This window comes from Anomaloglossus baeobatrachus, chromosome 7, assembly GCF_048569485.1.
Source record: "Anomaloglossus baeobatrachus isolate aAnoBae1 chromosome 7, aAnoBae1.hap1, whole genome shotgun sequence".
Lineage (NCBI taxonomy): Eukaryota > Metazoa > Chordata > Amphibia > Anura > Aromobatidae > Anomaloglossus > Anomaloglossus baeobatrachus.
Window position 1 is genome coordinate 283585103 of NC_134359.1, and position 22551 is coordinate 283607653.

Sequence of the window (22551 nt, forward strand, 5' to 3'; positions counted from 1 at the left end):
TTGTATAACCCTACTACCCAGGGATAGCTGTCATATAGCCCTACTACCCAGGGACAGCTGTCATATAGCCCTACTACCCAGGGACAGCTCTCATATAGCCCTACTACCCAGGGATAACTCTCGTATAGCCTTACTACCCAGGGATAACTCTCGTATAGCACTACTACCCAGGGACAGCTCTCGTATAGCCCTACTACCCAGAGACAGCTCTCGTATAGCCCTACTACCCAGGGACAGCTCTCGTATAGCCCTACTACCCAGAGACAGCTCTCGTATAGCCCTACTACTCAGGGACAGCTGTCATATAGCCCAACTATCCAGCTGTCATATAGCCCTACTACCCAGGAACAGCTGTCGTTTAGCCCTACTACCCAGGGACAGCTGTCGTTTAGCCCTACTACCCAGGGACAGCTGTCGTTTAGCCCTACTACCCAGGGACAGCTGTCGTTTAGCCCTACTACCCAGGGACAGCTGTCGTTTAGCCCTACTACCCAGGGACAGCTGTCGTTTAGCCCTACTACCCAGGGACAGCTGTCGTTTAGCCCTACTACCCAGGGACAGCTGTCGTTTAGCCCTACTACCCAGGGACATCTGTCATATAGCCCCTGGCCCGTTTGTACATTGCAGTCCATGTTTGTACTGTGTTGCATGGAGATCTGCATGAGCCCTTACAATTACAAGCGGCCCCTTGGAGGCAGCCATAATGCTAATGTGGCTCTTGGTGGAAATGATTTGGACACCCCTGAGTTACCTGGTCAGCAGCCAGAAGAGCACAGCGCGATACACAGTGTAGTGGTCAGTTTGGGGTACTGCAGCCACCACTGAAAAGAATAGGATCTGAGATGCCTGTCCTAGAGATAACATCAATATCTTCATTCTGGACAATCCCTTTAATAATCTACATCATATATACACAATACATCAGTTTTTTTTAGATATTTCTCTTTTCCTTCCCCCATCAAAGGAGACAATTGTGCTCCGTTCCACAGTCAGTGTTCTCATCCTCGGCGCTGGATGTAGTGAACGTAACGATAATTAAACCCAGGTCGTTGTAATTACCCGCATCCAATCACGTCCTGAAGAGAACGACTGAGGGGAGATGAAAGATCACAGCCGCATTTAAAGTGGAGAGAGCGAGATACCGAGGAAGACGGAGAAGGAATGAACGCTCCGCCGGAATATGCACAGCAAATTAGCACGAAAAGGAGGATTTTAAAGAGGCAGCGTCACAATTTGTCGGCAATTTTCCCATCATTCGGGAATAACTGTCGCTGGGTAAAAATTGATACATTGTTGCAAAATTCAAATGTATCGTCATTGTGTATCAACGGGGGAGGGGAGGGGGCAACAGCAAAGACCCTGCCCCAATCCGGCTCCGGTGGTCCTAAGGGATCATTTCCGTACGGCCAGTGTCTGATGGTTGCTGTCCATAGATTAGGCGGCATGTATCCCTTTAAGGCATCTGTCTGGACTCCCATCGCACCCCTTGTCCTGGCGATGTGACCACAGGGTGCCAATGGTTTGCTAAGGCAGCGGGGGACCTACTATGGCCTCCGTCCTCAGCATCTTGGTATGGGAATGGGGGACCTACTATGGCCCCCATCCTCAGCATCTTGGTATGGCATAGAGGACCTACTATGGCCTCCATCCTCAGCATCTTGGTATGGGCATGGGGGACCTACTATGGCCCCCATCCTCAGCATCTTGGTATGGGCATGGGGGACCTACTATGGCCTCCATCCTCAGCATCTTGGTATGGGAATGGGGGACCTACTATGGCCCCCATCCTCAGCATCTTGGTATGGCATAGAGGACCTACTATGGCCTCCATCCTCAGCATCTTGGTATGGGCATGGGGGACCTACTATGGCCCCCATCCTCAGCATCTTGGTATGGGCATGGGGGACCTACTATGGCCCCCATCCTCAGCATCTTGGTATGGGAATGGGGGACCTACTATGGCCTCCATCCTCAGCATCTTGGTATGGCACAGAGTACCTACTATGGCCTCCATCCTCAGCATCTTGGTATGGGAATGGGGGACCTACTATGGCCTCCATCCTCAGCATCTTGGTACGGCACAGAGTACCTACTATGGCCTCCATCTTCAGCATCTTGGAATGGCAACGAGGGACCTACTATGGCCTCCATCCTCAGCATCTTGGTACGGCACAGAGTACCTACTATGGCCTCCATCCTCAGCATCTTGGTATGGCATAGAGGACCTACTATGGCCCCCATCCTCAGCATCTTGGTATGGCATAGAGGACCTACTATGGCCTCCATCCTCAGCATCTTGGTATGGGAATCGGGGACCTACTATGACCCCCATCCTCAGCATCTTGGTATGGCACAGAGGACCTACTATGGCCCCCATCCTCAGCATCTTGGTATGGGAATGGGGGACCTACTATGGCCCCCATCCTCAGCATCTTGGTATGGCACAGAGGACCTACTATGGCCCCCATCCTCAGCATCTTGGTATGGCAACGGGGGTCTACTATGGCCCCATCCTCAGCATCTTGGTATGGCAACGGGGGTCTACTATGGCCCTCATCCTCAGCATCTTAGTATGGCAATGGGTGACCTACTATGGCATCCATCCCCAGCATCTTGGTATGGCACAGAGGACCTATTATAGCCCCCATCCTCAACATCTTGGTATGCCAACAGGGGACCTACTATGGCCCCCATCCTTAGCATCTTGGTATGGCAAAGGAGACCTACTATAGCCCCCATCCTCAGAATCTTGGTTTGGCAATGGGGGACCTTCTATGGCCCCCATCCTCAGCATCTTAGTACGGCAATTGGGGACCTACTATGGCCCCCAGCCTCAGCATCCTAGTATGGCAAAAGGGACCTACTATGGCCCCCATCCTCATCATCTTGGTATGGCAACGGGGGTTACTATGGCCCCCATCCTCAGCATCTTGACATGGCAATGAGGGACCTACTATGGCCCCATCCTCAGCATCTTGGTATGGCAACGGGGGTCTACTATGGCCTCCATCCTCGGCATCTTGGTATGGCAAAGAGGACCTACTATAGCCCCCATCCTCAACATCTTGGCAGGGTAATGGAGGACCTACAGTCAGGGCCCGAAATATTTGGACAGTGACACAAGTTTTGTTATTTTACCTGTTTACAAAAACATGTTCAGAAATACAATTCTATATATAATATGGGCTGAAAGTGCACACTCCCAGCTGCAATATGAGAGTTTTCACATACAAATCGGAGAAAGGGTTTAGGAATCATAGCTCTATAATGCATAGCCTCCTCTTTTTCAAGGGACCAAAAGTAATTGGACAAGGGACTCTAAGGGCTGCAATTAACTCTGAAGGCATCTCCCTCGTTAACCTGTAATCAATGAAGTAGTTAAAAGGTCTGGGGTTGATTACAGGTGTGTGGTTTTGCATTTGGAAGCTGTTGCTGTGACCAGACAACATGCGGTCTAAGGAACTCTCAATTGAGGTGAAGCAGAACATCCTGAGGCTGAAAAAAAAGAAAAAATCCATCAGAGAGATAGCAGACATGCTTGGAGTAGCAAAATCAACAGTCGGGTACATTCTGAGAAAAAAGGAATTGACTGGTGAGCTTGGGAACTCAAAAAGGCCTGGGCGTCCACGGATGACAACAGTGGTGGATGATCGCCGCATACTTTCTTTGGTGAAGAAGAATCCGTTCACAACATCAACTGAAGTCCAGAACACTCTCAGTGAAGTAGGTGTATCTGTCTATAAGTCACCAGTAAAGAGAAGACTCCATGAAAGTAAATACAAAGGGTTCACATCTAGATGCAAACCATTCATCAATTCCAAAAATAGACAGGCCAGAGTTACATTTGCTGAAAAACACCTCATGAAGCCAGCTCAGTTCTGGAAAAGTATTCTATGGACAGATGAGACCAAGATCAACCTGTACCAGAATGATGGGAAGAAAAAAGTTTGGAGAGGAAAGGGAACGGCACATGATCCAAGGCACACCACATCCTCTGTAAAACATGGTGGAGGCAACGTGATGGCATGGGCATGCATGGCTTTCAATGGCACTGGGTCACTTGTGTTTATTGATGACATAACAGCAGACAAGAGTAGCCGGATGAATTCTGAAGTGTACCGGGATATACTTTCAGCCCAGATTCAGCCAAATACCGCAAAGTTGATCGGACGGCGCTTCATAGTACAGATGGACAATGACCCCAAGCATACAGCCAAAGCTACCCAGGAGTTCATGAGTGCAAAAAAGTGGAACATTCTGCAATGGCCAAGTCAATCACCAGATCTTAACCCAATTGAGCATGCATTTCACTTGCTCAAATCCAGACTTAAGACGGAAAGACCCACAAACAAGCAAGACCTGAAGGCTGCGGCTGTAAAGGCCTGGCAAAGCATTAAGGAGGAGGAAACCCAGCGTTTGGTGATGTCCATGGGTTCCAGACTTAAGGCAGTGATTGCCTCCAAAGGATTCGCAACAAAATATTGAAAATAAAAATATTTTGTTTGGGTTTGGTTTATTTGTCCAATTACTTTTGACCTCCTAAAATGTGGAGTGTTTGTAAAGAAATGTGACAATTCCTACAATTTCTATCAGATATTTTTGTTCAAACCTTCAAATTAAACGTTACAATCTGCACTTGAATTCTGTTGTAGAGGTTTCATTTCAAATCCAATGTGGTGGCATGCAGAGCCCAACTCGCCAAAATTGTGTCACTGGCCAAAGATTTCTGGACCTAACTGTACTATGGCCCTCATCCTCAGCATCTTGGTATGGCATGGGTGGTCCTACTATGGTCCCCTTGGTACGGCAACGGGGGTCTACTATGGCACCCATCCTCAGCATCTTGGGACCTACTATGGCCGCCATCCTCAGCATCTTCAGATGATTTCTCTGTTGCAAGCAGAGATCTTCAAAAAAAAAGTTGCAGAATTTGTAAAACAGGAAAACCCCATTAATCGTACTGCTCCCGTAGACCCCGGGCATGGCAAGCAGAAGCCCTTCAGGACGCAGATTAGCAGGTTACACAATAAAGTGGTAAAGCTTGTCGATTCCTCTGAAAGCCGTGAACGTGGCGCACGGAGATAAGCGTCGCGGGGCCTCAGGAGCCGCTATTAAGGGCATCCGAAAAAAAAATGAAAGGTGGTGAACTTAGCTCTGAATTACAAGTACAAGCTGCGGAGCTATTATATGTTCTCCCCGGACGCGGCTGCACCGCGGCTATAATAACCCGGGATTACAGAGCGGCCAGTGGAGGCGCCGCGCCGGAGGCGAGGAAATAAAGAGACCAACGCGGGATGCTCAACAGCAAAGGGAAACATTTTACTGTAGATCTGATAGTTTGCTGCCATGTATAAGCACAATGATTACAAACCACAAGGGGAAGAAAAAAAATTAAAGGGATGGTTCCACCTTTTACCTCCACTATCTGCTTCCGGCTTACCAGGGGGCGGTGCACATTCCTCCATGATTGACAGTTCGGACTAGCGCCATTGTCGCATCACTGACCACAACTTCAGTATCGGAAAAGCACATGGGCACTGAAAATGGCTGGTTCCACCAATCTAGCTAACTTCAGAGCAGCACTTACAAGCTTTATAAAGAGCTTGTAAGCGCTATGCTCCTTGCCTAGGAGAATTGCTATTGCTGAGGTGACCAAATACTGATCATTGCTTAGACTATTGGCTACTATTATTCAATGCTTGGATTATTGGACACTTCAGCAGTAGCCTCTCCAATAGCCAAGAAGCGTAGGACTTACAAGCTCTTCTTTATAGAGCTTGCAAGCGCTGCAATCCTTGCCTAACAGAGAGGCTACCACTGACGTGAACGATTAGTGCTCATTGCTTAGGTTGTTAATATCCCACCAGAAGCCTCTGTCCTAGGCAAGGAGCGCAGCAGTTGAAAGCTCTATAGAGTTGGTAAGCGCTGCACTCCTTGCCTAGGAGAGAGGTTACCACTGAGGTCAACGATTAGTGCTCATTGCTTAGGTTATTAATATCTCACCAGTAGCCGCTCTCCTAGGCAAGGAGCGCAGCACTTGAAACCTCTATAGAGTTAGTAAGTGCAGCACTCCTTGCCTAGGAGAGAGGCTACCACTGAGGTCAACGATTAGTGCTCATTGCTTAGGTTATTAATACCTCATCAGTAGCCGCTCTCCTAGGCAAGGAGCACAGCACTTGAAAGCTCTATAGAGTTGGTTAGCGCAGCACTCCTTGCATAGGAGAGAGGCTACCACTGTGGTGGCCTACAACTCATTGCTACGGTTACTGTCCACCTCAGCAGTAACATTCTAGGCAAGGAGTGCAGCACTTACAAGTTGATGAAAGAAGAGCTTGTAAGTACTGCGCTCCTTTCCTAGGAGAGAGACTACCACAAAAGTGGCAGATTATAGCTTGTTGCGTAATTTACTGGCCACCTCAGCAGTAGCCTCTCTCATAGCCAAGGAGTGCAGTGCCTTCAAGCTCTTTTTTATAGAACTTGCAAGTATTGAGTTCCTTGCCTAGTCTAATTACTGCTCATTGCTTAAGTTACTGGCAACGTCAGCAGTAGCCTCTCTCATAGGCAAGGAGGATAGTGCTTACAAGCTTTATAAAGAAGAGCTTGTAAGCACTGCTTGACTAGGAGGGGGGCTATCATCAATGTGGCCAATTACTGCTTATTGCTTAGGTTACTGGCCACCTCATCAGTAGTTTCTCTCCTAGGCAAGGAGCACAGCGCTTACAAGGTCTTCTTTAAAGATCTTGTAAGTGCTGCACTCCTTCTCTAGGATACAGTCTACATCTGAGGTGGCCAATTACTACTGATTGTTTAGGTTAACACCTCATCAATAGCCTCTCATATGCAAGTGGGAGGAGGAATCTGATCAGGATTGGTCAGGAGCAGGGCCAGGAAGGAGACTCAGGCCTCTCCACCATCAGGAGTATCCCTAAGGATAAAGATAGCATAAAGCTCCTTAGCTTAAAGGACAACATAGGAGCCCAAGTTTCCCGCTATCCCATAGTCATCGTGACAACAACAGAGGCTATCACTAATGTCACCAATTACTGCTTATTGCCTAAGTTAACACCTGACCAATAGTCTCTTTCTCCTAGGCAAGGAGTGGAGCGCTTACAAGCTCCTCTTTATAGATCTTGTAAGCGCTGCACTACTTCTCTAGGATACAGGCTAAACTTGAGGTGGACAATTACTGCTCATTGCTTAAATTATTTAACACCTCAGCAATAGTCTCTTTCTTAGGCGAGGAACGCAGTGCATACAAGGTCTTCTTTATAGATCTTGTAAGCTCTGCACTCCTTCTCTAGGAAAGAGGCTACCACTGAAGTTGCCAATTACTGCTCATTGCTTAGGTTAACACCTCACCAATAGTCTCTCTCCTAGTCATGGAGCGCAGTGCTTACAAGCTCTTCTTTATAGATATTGTAAGCGCTGAATTCCTTCTCTAGGAAAAAGGCTATCACTGAGGTGGCCAATTACTGCTCGATGCTTAGGTTAACACCTCACCAATAGTCTCTCTCCTAGCCAGGAGTGCAGTCCTTACAAGATCTTCTTGATAGATCTTTTAAGCACTGCATTCCTTCTCTAGGAAAGAGGCTACCACTGAGGTGGCCAATTACTGCTCATTGCTTAGGTTAACACCTCAACAATAGTCTCTCTCCTAGGCAGGGAGTGCAGCGCTTTCAAGCTCTTCTTTATAAAGTAAGTGTAAGGCTCCTTGCCTAGGTGAGATAATACTGCTACATAAGATATCTGGGACAGATGAGCACCAATATGGTTGCCAGGATTATAGAAGTGAGGGGTGTTTGAGACCCCCCAAAAAGTCCCCATGGCCTCCTGGCACGTGTCAAGTAGGGAGGCCAAGAACGTCAAGTTACGGAGTGCAATGTGCAAGGGGAAACTTTCCAAAAAGTTGAGTGACGGCCTCTATGGGAGCCGTGCAAGTTGTCACCTGCTTTATCTCCATTTTTAAGAAAGGGGGGGGGGGAATTCTTTTACATCTCTCCTGTGACCACAAGTCTTGTGATAAAATATTAACCCTCTCTGTAACTCATCCATCCAATCCTGCGCAAAACTTTGTTCAAATTTCCATTAAAAATACAACACAAAACTTTTCTCTTTCTCTCCCCGCTACTGGGACCAGTAACATATTTTATAGACGGCTGTTCCCACGTCCCCTCCGGGGGGCTGCAAATGTTTCCAGCCTTAAAATAAAATAATGAGATTTTCTCAACAAAAAAAAATATAAAAAATTGCGTCTGACATCAGTTATTTTTTTTTTTTGGGGGGGGGGGATCTATTTTGTATTCCGGGGAAGCGACGCTCGCTCTCCGTCTCTCTTATTCTCGAATCCCAACAGCGTTTAATGTTCCAGAAAAGCTTTTCGTGATGGCGAGATAATTCCCTCCATCACTGACAAATGTAAACTCCCTCTGTGGGGTAGAAAAGATTCCTCGAGTCCTGCTTCGGATGGTAAAATTAACGGTTAATTCTCCTGCGGGAGGCGCCGTCAGATCGGAACGTACAGACCGAATCAGACCCACAGAGGCACAATCCAGACAAACCCACCGATTGCATCTGACGCAAAGAAATAAATCTCATAGAAGTATATAAAATTGTCGCGCATGCGCAGCCACATTAGCATTCTCAATATCACAAGACAGGACCCCCCCCCATAGAGGCGGCATTAAAGGCATGATATATCGATCCAAATAATCCCACCGATTGCAGCTGATGCAAGAAAAGTTTGGTTTCCTTCAAGATGGTCAAGACTCTTAATGGAATGTTGGACACAAACCTATAAGAATAAATAAAAAGTGATGCGCATGCGCAGCCACCTCTCCATTCCTGGTGTCATAAGACAGGGCTCCATTCTCAAGGTAGCACAGGATCCCAAAGGTTGGACCGAAACCCACATAAATAAAAAGTGATGCGCATGCGCAGCCACTTCTCCATCCCGATGTCGTAAGACAGGGCCCCAATCTCAGGTCTCAAGAAAGATCAGAGTCACAGATCAAAATAATACCACCGATTGCAGCTGATGCAAGAAAAGTTTGTTTTTCTTCTTCAAGATGCTCGAGATTCTTAAAGGAATGTTGAATGCAAATCCATAGGAATAAATAGTGATGCGAATGCGCAGCCAGGTTTCCATTCCTGATGTCAAAATGTAGGGCCCCATTCTCAAGATCGATCCACTTTATTTTGATATTTATTGCTTGTCCTATCTGAAATAAGTTTAGATATGGCGGAATCAAAACATAGACTTTAACAGAACCACTTGCCAATTTTTGTCAAACCCAAAGAAATAAACAGCGATGCGCATGCGCAGCCACTTCTCCATCCCGATGTCGTAAGACAGGGCCCCATTCTCAGGTCTCAAGATAGATCAGAGTCATAGATCAAAATAATACCACCGATTGCAGCTGATGCAAGAAAAGTTTGGTTTCCTTCTTCAAGATGGTCGAGACTCAAAGGAATATGGGAGGCAAACCCGTGCATGCGCAGCCACATCTCCATTCCTGACATCACAAGGTAGGGCCCCATTCTCAAGGCCGTTCCACTTTATTTTGATATTTATTTCATGTCCTTTCTGAAATAAGTTTAGATATAGCAGATTCGAAATATAAACTTTAACAGAACCACTTGGTAATTTTCGTCAAGCCCATAGAAATAAACAGTGATGCGCATGCGCAGCCACTTCTCCAATCCCGGTGTCGTAATACAGGGCCCCATTGTCAAGTTTCAATATTGATCAGGGTTTCAGAGGTTGGATTCGAACCCATGGAAATATATAAAAAGTGATGCGCATGCGCAGTCACCTCTCCATATCCGATGTCGTAAGACAGGGCTCCATTTTCAAGGTAGCATAGAATCCCAAAGGTTGGACCCAAATCCATAGCAATAAGTAAATAGTGATGTGCATGCACAGCCACTTCTCTGTTCCTGATGTCATAAGACAGGGCCCCATTCTCAAGTCTCAAGATAGATCAGGGTCCCCGAGGTTGGATTCAAACCCATAGCAAAAAGTAAAAAGTGATGCGCATGCGCAGCCACTTTTCTGTTCCTAGTGTCGTAAGACATGGCCCCATTCTCAGGACTCAAGATAGATCAGGGTCAGAGATGGTGGATGCAGACCCATAGAAATGAAAAAAAGTGTTGCGCATGCGCAGCCACTTATTCATTCCCGACGTCACAAGGTAGGACCCCATTCTCATGGTTGATTAAGATTTCAGAGGTTGGATCCAGTTTATTTGGATATTTCTAACATGTCTTTTATGAAATTGGTTTGGATATAGAAGATTCGAGACGAAGACTTTAGCAGAACGACTTCGTAACTTTCATCAAACTCATAGAAAAAAAATAAAAAAAAGTGTTGCGCATGCGCAGCCATTTCTCCATTCTCGATGTTGTAAGACAGGGCCCCATTCACAAGTCTCAAGATAGATCAGGGTCCCGGAGGTTGGATCCAAACTCATAGACATAAATATAGAGTGATGCGCATGCGCAGCCTCTTCTCCATTCCTGATATCGTAAGACAGGACCCCAGTCTCAAGATAGATCAGGTTCCCAGAGGTTGAACCCAAACCCATAGAAACAAAAAAAGCTGATGCGCATGCGCAGACACTTCTCCAGTGCCAATGTCACAAGGTAGGGCCCCATTCTAAAAGTCAAGATTCCAGAGGTTGGACCCGCTTTATTTGGATATTTATAGCATGTCCTGTCTGAAATGGGTTTAGATATAGTAGATTTGAGACGAAGACTTTAACAAAACCATTTGCCTATTTTCGGCAAACCCATAGATAAATAAAAAGTGATGCGCATGCTCAGCCACTTCTCAGTTTCCAGAGTTGTAAGACAAGGCCCCATTCTCAAGTCTAATGATAGATCAAGGTCCACTCTCAGACGATGGAACCAAACCCATGGAAATAAATAAATAATGATGCGCATGCGCAGCCAAGTTCTCTGTACCCAGTGTCATAAGACAGGAACCCATTCTCGAGTCTCAAGGTAAATCAAGGTCCTGGAGGTTGGATCCAAACCCATAGAACTAAATGAAAAGTGTTGCGCATGCGCAGACACTTCTCCATCCCGATGTCGTAAGACAGGACCCCATTCTCAAGGTAAATCAGGGTCCTAGAGGTTGGACGCAAACCCACAGAAATAGATAAAAAGTGATGTGCATGCGCAGACACTTCTCCATTCCTGATGTCGTAAGACAGGTCCCTACTCTAATGTCTCAAAATAGATCAGGGTCCCAGAGATTGGATTCAAACCCATAGAACTAAATGAAAAGTGATGCGCATGCGCAGACATCCCGTTGTCGTAAGACAGGACCCCATTCTCAAGGTAGATCAGGGTCCTAGAGGTTGGATGCAACCTACAGAAATAGATAAAAAGTGATGCGCATGCGCAGACACTTCTCCATTCCTGATGTCGTAAGACAGGTCCCTACTCTAATGTCTCAAAATAGATCAGGGTCCCAGAGATTGCATTCGACCCCATGGAAATAAATAAAAAGTGATGCGCATGCGCAGCCACTTCTCCGTTTCCGATGTCACAAGGTAGGGACCCATTCTCAAGATAGATCAGGATCCCAGAGATTGGACCCATTTATTAGAATATCTATAGCATGACCTGTCTGAAATGGGTTTAGGTATGATGAAGCCTTTAGTAGAACCACAATTTTCATCAAACCCATAGAAATATATATGTAATGATGCGCATGCGCAGCCACTTCTACATTCTTGGTGTCATCACACGGGGCCCAATCTCAAGGCAGATAGAGGACCCACTTCTATCAGATTGTTATTGCCTGTCCTGAGAGAAATGGGCTTAGACATGGCGACTTTTCAATGCTGAAAACTGGAAAAGCAGCAAAGGGCCTTTTTTTACCGCCAACCCCATGTGGGCAAATACGGATACCCCATAGACTTCCAGGGCCCCACTGACAATATTAGGGGGTCTGAGGCACATTATTAGGATCACCCTGACCCCTACTCCCTACTCAGGGAACAGATAATTAACCTCTTCACTGCCTCTGGGGCAGTAGATATACAATCACTCTGAGGTCCTCTCCATGATCGGGCGGTCTCCGGCCCCCTGGTCTGGATCTGGACGGGGATCCATCACCTTCTGGGCATGGTCTTCTCTTCTACACACTAAAGGTAGAAGATACCACATATAACTAAACCACGTATATCTAACAACTCACTCTTATACACCTTTGTGTTTACCTAAATGCATATATTTGGGACTAAAATACATATTTGCAATTGGGTTTCATTTGCACCTTTTTTTTTTATACAGGCTCTTTGTTTCCTGCACATTTAACTTTGATGTGTTCTGTGGTCATAAATCAGCGGAGAAGAGCTCAGAAAAGACAGATGAAGGAGTTAAAACCCCAGATTAGAATGTCATGGAGAGCTCACTGAGCGATTCTCATTTAGCTCATTCTGCAGCCAGTGCAGCACTAGAGGCTACGGAAGGCAAAAGGGTCAAAACATTTAAGAAAAAACAAGTACAGAACTTATTTTATTCCCAATTACATACATTTAATGTCACTGAAGGTAGATAATTCCTGTAAACTCGTCCTCCAAATTCAATCAGACCCAATAATCCCACTGCCTGAATGTCACCTCCATTGTAGTCCGAAGCAACACCCGAATCTGCCCTAAATACTCTAATAGCACCAACCACCAAAATACTGCCCCCCTGGAGAGATAGATAGATAGATAGATAGATAGATAGATAGATAGATAGATAGATAGATAGATAGATAGATAGATAGATAGATAGATAGATAGATAGATAGATAGAGGGATAGAGGGATAGATAGAGGGATAGATAGAGGGATAGATAGAGGGATAGATAGAGGGATAGATAGAGGGATAGATAGAGGGATAGATAGAGGGATAGATAGAGGGATAGATAGAGGGATAGATAGAGGGATAGATAGAGGGATAGATAGAGGGATAGATAGAGGGATAGATAGAGGGATAGATAGAGGGATAGATAGAGGGATAGATAGAGGGATAGATAGAGGGATAGATAGAGGGATAGATAGAGGGATAGATAGAGGGATAGATAGATAGAGGGATAGATAGATAGAGGGATAGATAGATAGATAGATAGATAGAGGGATAGATAGATACATAGATAGATAGATAGATAGATAGAGGGATAGATAGAGGGATAGATAGAGGGATAGAGGGATAGATAGAGGGATAGATAGAGGGATAGATAGAGGGATAGATAGATAGATAGATAGATAGATAGAGGGATAGATAGATAGATAGATAGATAGATAGATAGATAGATAGATAGATAGATAGATAGATAGATAGATAGATAGATAGATAGATAGATAGATAGATAGATAAATAGAGGGATAGATAGATAGATAGATAGATAGATAGATAGATAGATAGATAGATAGATAGATAGATAGATAGATAGATAGAGGGATAGATAGATAGATAGATAGAGGGATAGATAGATAGATAGATAGAGGGATAGATAGATAGAGGGATAGATAGATAGATAGATAGAGGGATAGATAGATAGAGGGATAGATAGATAGAGGGATAGATAGATAGATAGATAGATAGATAGATAGATAGATAGATAGATAGATAGATAGATAGATAGAGGGATAGATAGATAGAGGGATAGATAGATAGATAGATAGATAGATAGAGGGATAGATAGATAGAGGGATAGATAGATAGATAGATAGATAGATAGAGGGATAGATAGATAGATAGATAGAGGGATAGATAGATAGAGGGATAGATAGATAGAGGGATAGATAGATAGATAGATAGATAGATAGAGGGATAGATAGAGGGATAGATAGATAGAGGGATAGATAGATAGAGGGATAGATAGATAGATAGATAGATAGATAGATAGATAGATAGATAGATAGATAGATAGAGGGATAGATAGATAGAGGGATAGATAGATAGATAGATAGATAGATAGAGGGATAGATAGATAGATAGATAGATAGATAGATAGATAGATAGATAGATAGATAGAGGGATAGATAGATAGATAGATAGATAGATAGATAGATAGATAGATAGATAGATAGATAGATAGATAGATAGATAGATAGATAGAGGGATAGATAGATAGATAGATAGAGGGATAGATAGATAGATAGAGGGATAGATAGATAGAGGGATAGATAGATAGATAGATAGAGGGATAGATAGATAGATAGAGGGATAGATAGATAGAGGGATAGATAGATAGATAGATAGATAGATAGATAGATAGATAGAGGGATAGATAGAGGGATAGATAGATAGAGGGATAGATAGATAGAGGGATAGATAGATAGATAGATAGATAGATAGATAGATAGATAGATAGATAGATAGATAGATAGATAGATAGATAGATAGATAGATAGATAGATAGATAGATAGAGGGATAGATAGATAGAGGGATAGATAGATAGAGGGATAGATAGATAGATAGATAGATAGATAGAGGGATAGATAGAGGGATAGATAGATAGAGGGATAGATAGATAGAGGGATAGATAGATAGATAGATAGATAGATAGATAGATAGATAGATAGAGGGATAGATAGATAGAGGGATAGATAGATAGATAGATAGATAGATAGAGGGATAGATAGATAGATAGATAGATAGATAGATAGATAGATAGATAGATAGATAGATAGATAGATAGATAGAGGGATAGATAGATAGATAGATAGATAGATAGATAGATAGATAGATAGATAGATAGATAGATAGATAGATAGATAGATAGATAGATAGAGGGATAGATAGATAGATAGATAGAGGGATAGATAGATAGATAGAGGGATAGATAGATAGAGGGATAGATAGATAGATAGATAGAGGGATAGATAGATAGATAGAGGGATAGATAGATAGAGGGATAGATAGATAGATAGATAGATAGATAGATAGATAGATAGAGGGATAGATAGAGGGATAGATAGATAGAGGGATAGATAGATAGAGGGATAGATAGATAGATAGATAGATAGATAGATAGATAGATAGATAGATAGATAGATAGATAGATAGATAGATAGATAGATAGATAGATAGAGGGATAGATAGATAGATAGATAGAGGGATAGATAGATAGATAGATAGATAGATAGATAGATAGATAGATAGATAGATAGATAGATAGATAGATAGATAGAGGGATAGATAGATAGAGGGATAGATAGATGAACCAGGACCCCGGGCACAGCTCTCCCAAACCCAACTGGACAAAATCACCAATCACAGCAGCCTGACAAGAACCAGAATCAGGAAGATGGTAGACGAGGGCCAGGAGAGGTGTCAGTGACTGGAGGACCGACATCAACACCTCACAGAAACTGACCACGTACCAGAGTCTACAGAGAGACTACAGACTGACCCCGTATCTGGAGAAACTCCCGGACCCCAGAGACCGCAGGACCCTGAGCCGATATAGACTCAGTGCCCACAGTCTAGCCATCGAATCCGGCCGACACAAGCAGAGCTACAAGCCAAGGGAGGACAGACTGTGCCAACACTGTGACCTGGAGGCCCTGGAGGATGAAACCCACCTCCTGCTACACTGCACCAAGTACTCAGCAGTGAGGGACACTCACTTCAGGAGACTCTCCCATCTCTTCCCGGATTTCAGCTCCATGAAGGAGGAAGAGAAAATATATATCCTGCTGGGGGAAGAAGAGAGCGCAGTGGAGATAGCAGCGCGGTATGTGAGCGAATGCCATAGACTTCCAGAAAGAGAACTATGATAAGTCATGGACTTCCATAGCCCCCCATCCCAGATGTGGCCCCCCCAATCCCCACCCTGGATATGCCCCAACCACCGTTACTACAGTCCCCACCCTGGATATGCCCCATCATAAGCCATGGACTTCCATAGCCCCCATCCTAGAAGTGCCCCCACAGTCCCCACCCTGGATGTGCCCCATCCATCCTTCCTACAGTCCCCACCCCCCATCCCCACAGCCCCAGCCCCTAATGTACACTTGCTTTGGCAAAACTAATTTGTATTTGGTCCTGCCAATAAAGCTTATTTGATTTGATAGATAGAGGGATAGATAGAGGGATAGATAGAGGGATAGATAGAGGGATAGATAGAGGGATAGATAGAGGGATAGATAGATAGATAGATAGATAGATAGATAGATAGATAGATAGATAGATAGATAGATAGATAGATAGATAGATAGATAGATAGAGGGATAGATAGAGGGATAGATAGAGGGATAGATAGAGGGATAGATAGATAGATAGATAGATAGATAGATAGATAGATAGAGGGATAGATAGAGGGATAGATAGATAGATAGATAGATAGGTAGATAGATAGATAGGTAGATAGATAGATAGGTAGATAGAGGGATAGGTAGATAGAGGGATAGGTAGATAGAGGGATAGGTAGATAGAGGGATAGATAGATAGATAGATGGATAGAGGGATAGATAGAGGGATAGATAGAGGGATAGATAGAGGGATAGATAGATAAAGGGATAGGTAGATAGAGGGATAGGTAGATAGAGGGATAGGTAGATAGAGGGATAGATAGATAGAGGGATAGATAGATAGAGGGATAGATAGATAGAGGGATAGATAGATAGATGGATAGATAGATAGAGGGATAGATAGATAGAGGGATAGATAGATAGAGGGATAGATAGATAGAGGGATAGATAGATAGAGGGATAGATAGATAGAGGGATAGATAGAGGGATAGATAGAGGGATAGATAGAGGGATAGATAGAGGGATAGATAGAGGGATAGATAGAGGGATAGATAGAGGGATAGATAGAGGGATAGATAGAGGGATAGATAGAGGGATAGATAGATAGAGGGATAAGTAGATAGAGGGATAAGTAGATAGAAGGATGGGTAGATAGAGGGATGGGTAGATAGATAGATACAGTTAGGTCCAGAAATATTTGGACAGTGACACAAGTTTTGTTATTTTAGCTGTTTACAAAAACATGTTCAGAAATACAATTATATATATAATATGGGCTGAAAGTGCACACTCCCAGCTGCAATATGAGAGTTTTCACATCCAAATCGCAGAAAGGGTTTAGGAATCATAGCTCTGTAATGCATAGCCTCCTCTTTTTCAAGGGACCAAAAGTAATTGGACAAGGGACTCTAAGGGCTGCAATTAACTCTGAAGGCGTCTCCCTCGTTAACCTGTAATCAATGAAGTAGTTAAAAGGTCTGGGGTTGATTACAGGTGTGTGGTTTTGCATTTGGAAGCTGTTGCTGTGACCAGACAACATGCGGTCTAAGGAACTCTCAATTGAGGTGAAGCAGAACATCCTGAGGCTGAAAAAAAAGAAAAAATCCATCAGAGAGATAGCAGACATGCTTGGAGTAGCAAAATCAACAGTCGGGTACATTCTGAGAAAAAAGGAATTGACTGGAGAGCTTGGGAACTCAAAAAGGCCTGGGCGTCCACGGATGACAACAGTGGTGGATGATCGTCGCATACTTTCTTTGGTGAAGAAGAACCCGTTCCCAACATCAACTGAAGTCCAGAACACTCTCAGTGAAGTAGGTGTATCTGTCTCTAAGTCAACAGTAAAGAGAAGACTCCATGAAAGTAAATACAAAGGGTTCACATCTAGATGCAAACCATTCATCAATTCCAAAAATAGACAGGCCAGAGTTAAATTTGCTGAAAAACACCTCATGAAGCCAGCTCAGTTCTGGAAAAGTATTCTATGGACAGATGAGACCAAGATCAACCTGTACCAGAATGATGGGAAGAAAAAAGTTTGGAGAAGAAAGGGAACGGCACCTGATCCAAGGCACACCACATCCTCTGTAAAACATGGTGGAGGCAACGTGATGGCATGGGCATGCATGGCTTTCAATGGCACTGGGTCACTTGTGTTTATTGATGACATAACAGCAGACAAGAGTAGCCGGATGAATTCTGAAGTGTACCGGGATATACTTTCAGCCCAGATTCAGCCAAATGCTGCAAAGTTGATCGGACGGCGCTTCATAGTACAGATGGACAATGACCCCAAGCATACAGCCAAAGCTACCCAGGAGTTCATGAGTGCAAAAAAGTGGAACATTCTGCAATGGCCAAGTCAATCACCAGATCTTAACCCAATTGAGCATGCATTTCACTTGCTCAAATCCAGACTTAAGACGGAAAGACCCACAAACAAGCAAGACCTGAAGGCTGCGGCTGTAAAGGCCTGGCAAAGCATTAAGAAGGAGGAAACCCAGCGTTTGGTGATGTCCATGGGTTCCAGACTTAAGGCAGTGATTGCCTCCAAAGGATTCGCAACAAAATATTGAAAATAAAAATTTTTTTTGGGGTTTGGTTTATTTGTCCAATTACTTTTGACCTCCTAAAATGTGGAGGGTTTGTAAAGAAATGTGACAATTCCTACAATTTCTATCAGATATTTTTGTTCAAACCTTCAAATTAAACGTTACAATCTGCACTTGAATTCTGTTGTAGAGGTTTCATTTCAAATCCAATGTGGTGGCATGCAGAGCCCAACTCGCGAAAATTGTGTCACTGTCCAAAGATTTCTGGACCTAACTGTATCTTGTAGAAAATAGCTTCCTGATGATCTTACGATCACTGGACTATTACAGACTTTCCTGTAATAATCTCCTAGATGTCTTCCAGGCTCTTGTAAACATCTGTAGATATTACTACAGGACACGGAGGTTGCGGATCTTTTTTTTTACTTCTTCTATTGAATTGCTGTCATACCAAGTTGTGGAATAATCCCCAACACTACATGGACTTCTCAATACCCACTGTGCCCGTCCTGCCGAAAACTGGCGTCACCTCCTCCCTCCCCCGGCATACATCGATGCCATGAGTGACATCTATCATATAAATGACGACACTTCCAGTGGTCAGAGTTACACTGGATCTGACAGCCCTATAATATGGAGAGACCCCATATACTGGATACTATGAGGGAAAGTGTAGAGATGACGGAAGCTTATTTTATTCTAGAATGTAATGTAGACAAATACAGGTGTAGATTATCAAGGACAGCACAATACATCAGCTCTATAGGAGAATAATACTGGTATGGATGAAGTCAGCTGTGTATGACATATTCTCGATATCTAGATAGATAATGAGATAGAAAGATCGATAGATAGAGAGAGGGATAGATAGAAGGATAGATAGATAGATAGAGGGATAGATAGAGGGAGAGATAGATAGAGGGATAGAGGGATAGAGGGATAGATAGATAGATAGATAGATAGAGGGATGGATAAATGATAGGTAGATAGATGGATAGTTAGAGGAATGGATAGAGGGATAGATAGATAGAGGGATGGATAGATAGAGGGATGAATAGATAGAGGGATGTATAGATAGAGGGATAGATAGATAGAGGGATGTATAGATAGAGGGATAGATAGATAGAGGGATGTATAGATAGAGGGATAGATAGATAGAGGGATGGATAGAGGGATGGATAGATAGAGGGATGAATAGATAGAGGGATGTATAGATAGAGGGATAGACAGAAGGATGGAATGGATAGATAAAGGGATGGATAGATAGAGGGATAGATAGATAGAGGGATGGATAGAGGGATGCATAGATAGATAGAGGGATGTATAGATAGAGGGATGGATAGATAGAGGGATAGATAGAGGGATGGATAGATAAAGGGATGGATAGATAGAGGGATAGATAGATAGATGGATGGATAGAGGGATGGATAGAGGGATGGATAGAGGGGTTTTCCCCATGTTTCTTCCCTGCTGTGATAACTATAATCACTTTGTACTCCTCTTTTTCGGAGAGCACGCACGTCTCCCTGTATATATAGCGCTGTACATTATACAATATTCCACACTCCACCGGCTACTGACACTCTTCTACCCTGTTTACACTTCTAGATAAATATTTCCCCCCCCATTTCTGGGCTCTGTCCCCTCCACGTGGGAGACCCCAGCCGTTATACCCGGGAACCTCTAAAAGGGTCTCACCTTAAAGGCGATGTCATAGAACTCTCCGCTGTTGCTGAGGGACGGCCGGCTGGACATGGCCATGCCATTGCTCTGGGTCTCGGCGCCCGCCTTGCCGTTCTCCTTGGCGGGGGGGACGCTGCAGGCGGCCGGGGAGCTGCTCCCTTTACTCTTCTGACTCTTCTTCCTGGACATGGTGCAGCCGGCAGGAGTCACTGTTTGGGGGTCACTCGCAGCTGGAGTCACTGTTTGGGGGTCACTCGCAGCCGGAGTCACTGTTTGGGGGTCACTCGCAGCCGGAGTCACCCTGAAGGTGCTGTTGGGTTTCGCGCTTTGTTCAGTGTCTCGGAGGATGTTGGGGATCACTGGACTACAACCCCTGACATCTGAGGCGCAGTCTCCGGGCGTCCACTATTGTAATGGATTGAATATCACACAACAGTCATGAGGTGGGGGCAAAAATGACCCCTCCAGGGCTTGCCGGCTCCTGCCCTTGTTCTGCAGTCCCTCTTGTCGCCGGCTCTGGTCCCTGCTGCCCCCCTCCTCGGCTCCTGTCACTCACCGCGCTCTCTCCGGTGACAGCTGACGTCTCTGCTGCTTTGTGAGGTCTCTTAGATCTCTGCAATCTGTTGCTGCTGCTCCCGGCTCCTCCGCGCTCTCCCTCGCTCTGCGCTCCCTGGATGTCTGTTTTCACCTGGTCTCTTGCTGCTGTGTTCTCCAAATCCAAGGAACTCCCCCCCCAAGTTACATGATCCCCCAAACAAAACACAGGATGCCTCCCAATCTAACAGTACAATGCAGAATGCCCCCAAAATACAGCGTGCACCCTGCACCTAAAACCTAGTGGGGACCGTGATAGGCTGGCAAACAATAGGGGGCACCTCAATGCAACAGGTACAGACCCTCCCTCCGCCCTAATACCAGGCGTTATATACAGGCAGCCCGCTCATCTAACACCCTGTGCCCCCCAATCTTACAGGGTCAGACCCCAAATATAATTAATATACCCTTAATATAGCGTGCACCCTAAATATAATGGAGCGTGCACCCTAAATATAATGGAGCGTGCACCCTAAATATAATGGAGCGTGCACCCTAAATATAATAGAGCGTGCACCCTAAATATAATAGAGCGTGCACCCTAAATATAATGGAGCGTGCACCCTAAATATAATAGAGCGTGCACCCTAAATATAATGGAGCGTGCACCCTAAATATAATGGAGCGTGCACCCTAAATATAATGGAGCGTGCACCCTAAATATAATGGAGCGTGCACCCTAAATATAATAGAGCGTGCACCCTAAATATAATGGAGCGTGCACCCTAAATATAATGGAGCGTGCACCCTAAATATAATGGAGCGTGCACCCTAAAAATAATGGAGCGTGCACCCTAAATATAATAGAGCGTGCACCCTAAATATAATGGAGCGTGCACCCTAAATATAATAGAGCGTGCACCCTAAATATAATGGAGCGTGCACCCTAAATATAATGGAGCGTGCACCCTAAATATAATGGAGCGTGCACCCTAAAAATAATGGAGCGTGCACCCTAAATATAATGGAGCGTGCACCCTAAAAATAATGGAGCGTGCACCCAAGTATGAGACACCGTGCCCTCTGAATTTAATATAAATGCACCCTAATATTGCATGTACCCTAAAGCAATGGGTTATATAAAGGCTGAACCCCAAGCTCAAAGGCAAATATACTGTGTACCCCAATGCAACAGGTTGCACCCTAAATATATTGGGTGCACCCTCAATTTTATATAAATGCACCCAAAATGTAATGTGCACCCCTATTATGATATATCCTGAACCCCCTGTATCAATGCTCCCTCTATATAATATTGTGCACCCCTAGTTTATGTCCTGTACCCCCCTATATCAATGCTCCCTACATATAATATTGTGCACCCCTAGTATGTTATAGCCTGCACCCTCTATATCAATGCTCCCTATATTTAATATTGTGCACCCCAAGCTGAAGTTTTGAGGGCTCCCCCTGTCACATAGCACTGCAGGAATAATAGAGCGCCCCCTACAGTCTCGCCCTGCACCCCCTGATGTCAGAGGCTGTACACTGCGCCCCCTCCATGCCCTGCTCCCCTAGCACTGAGCCGTATCCCCGGGTCCTCGGTGCTGCTCCCGGTCCCGGGATGTTCATCCACCGCCGCCGCTTCCTCTCACCTCTCAGACGCCGGTAGGTATCAGCCTTACAAAGAGGGCGTGGTGCCGCTCTGACTGACAGGCGCGATAACCAATCAGCACTGCAAGGCGCTAACACTAGGAAAAGGGAATCTATCAGCCAATGAAAAAACATCAAGGGGCGTGGTTATGTAAATGAACCCCGGCAGATGTTTTCCCTGCCTTTTGCAGCCCCTCCTGTAATCCGCGTCCCTCCCTCAGCTCCTCCTGTAATCCGCACACTCAGGGTATAAAGACAATGCTGTTGAGTGAGGGCAGGACACAGCATGAATCCTCCGGAGAGAGTCAATACATGCTTTGCAGTTGCAGCGACCCCAGGGCAGGTGGTTAACCTTTTAGTTGCCGAGCCATTGC

The 22551-nt window shown here is 44.7% G+C and overlaps 1 protein-coding gene across 1 annotated transcript in view; it reads right to left on the bottom strand.

Moving 5' to 3' along the window:
- RAB26 (RAB26, member RAS oncogene family) overlaps positions 1 to 22210 on the bottom strand; it is a 263120-nt gene extending 240910 nt beyond the window's left edge. Inside the window, exon 1 of the mRNA XM_075318300.1 lies at positions 20006 to 22210. Within this exon, the coding sequence (XP_075174415.1) occupies positions 20006 to 20179 (174 nt within the window). The 5' untranslated portion in view covers positions 20180 to 22210. The remainder of the gene's footprint in view (positions 1 to 20005) is intronic.
- Between the last annotated feature and the right edge of the window lie 341 nt (positions 22211 to 22551).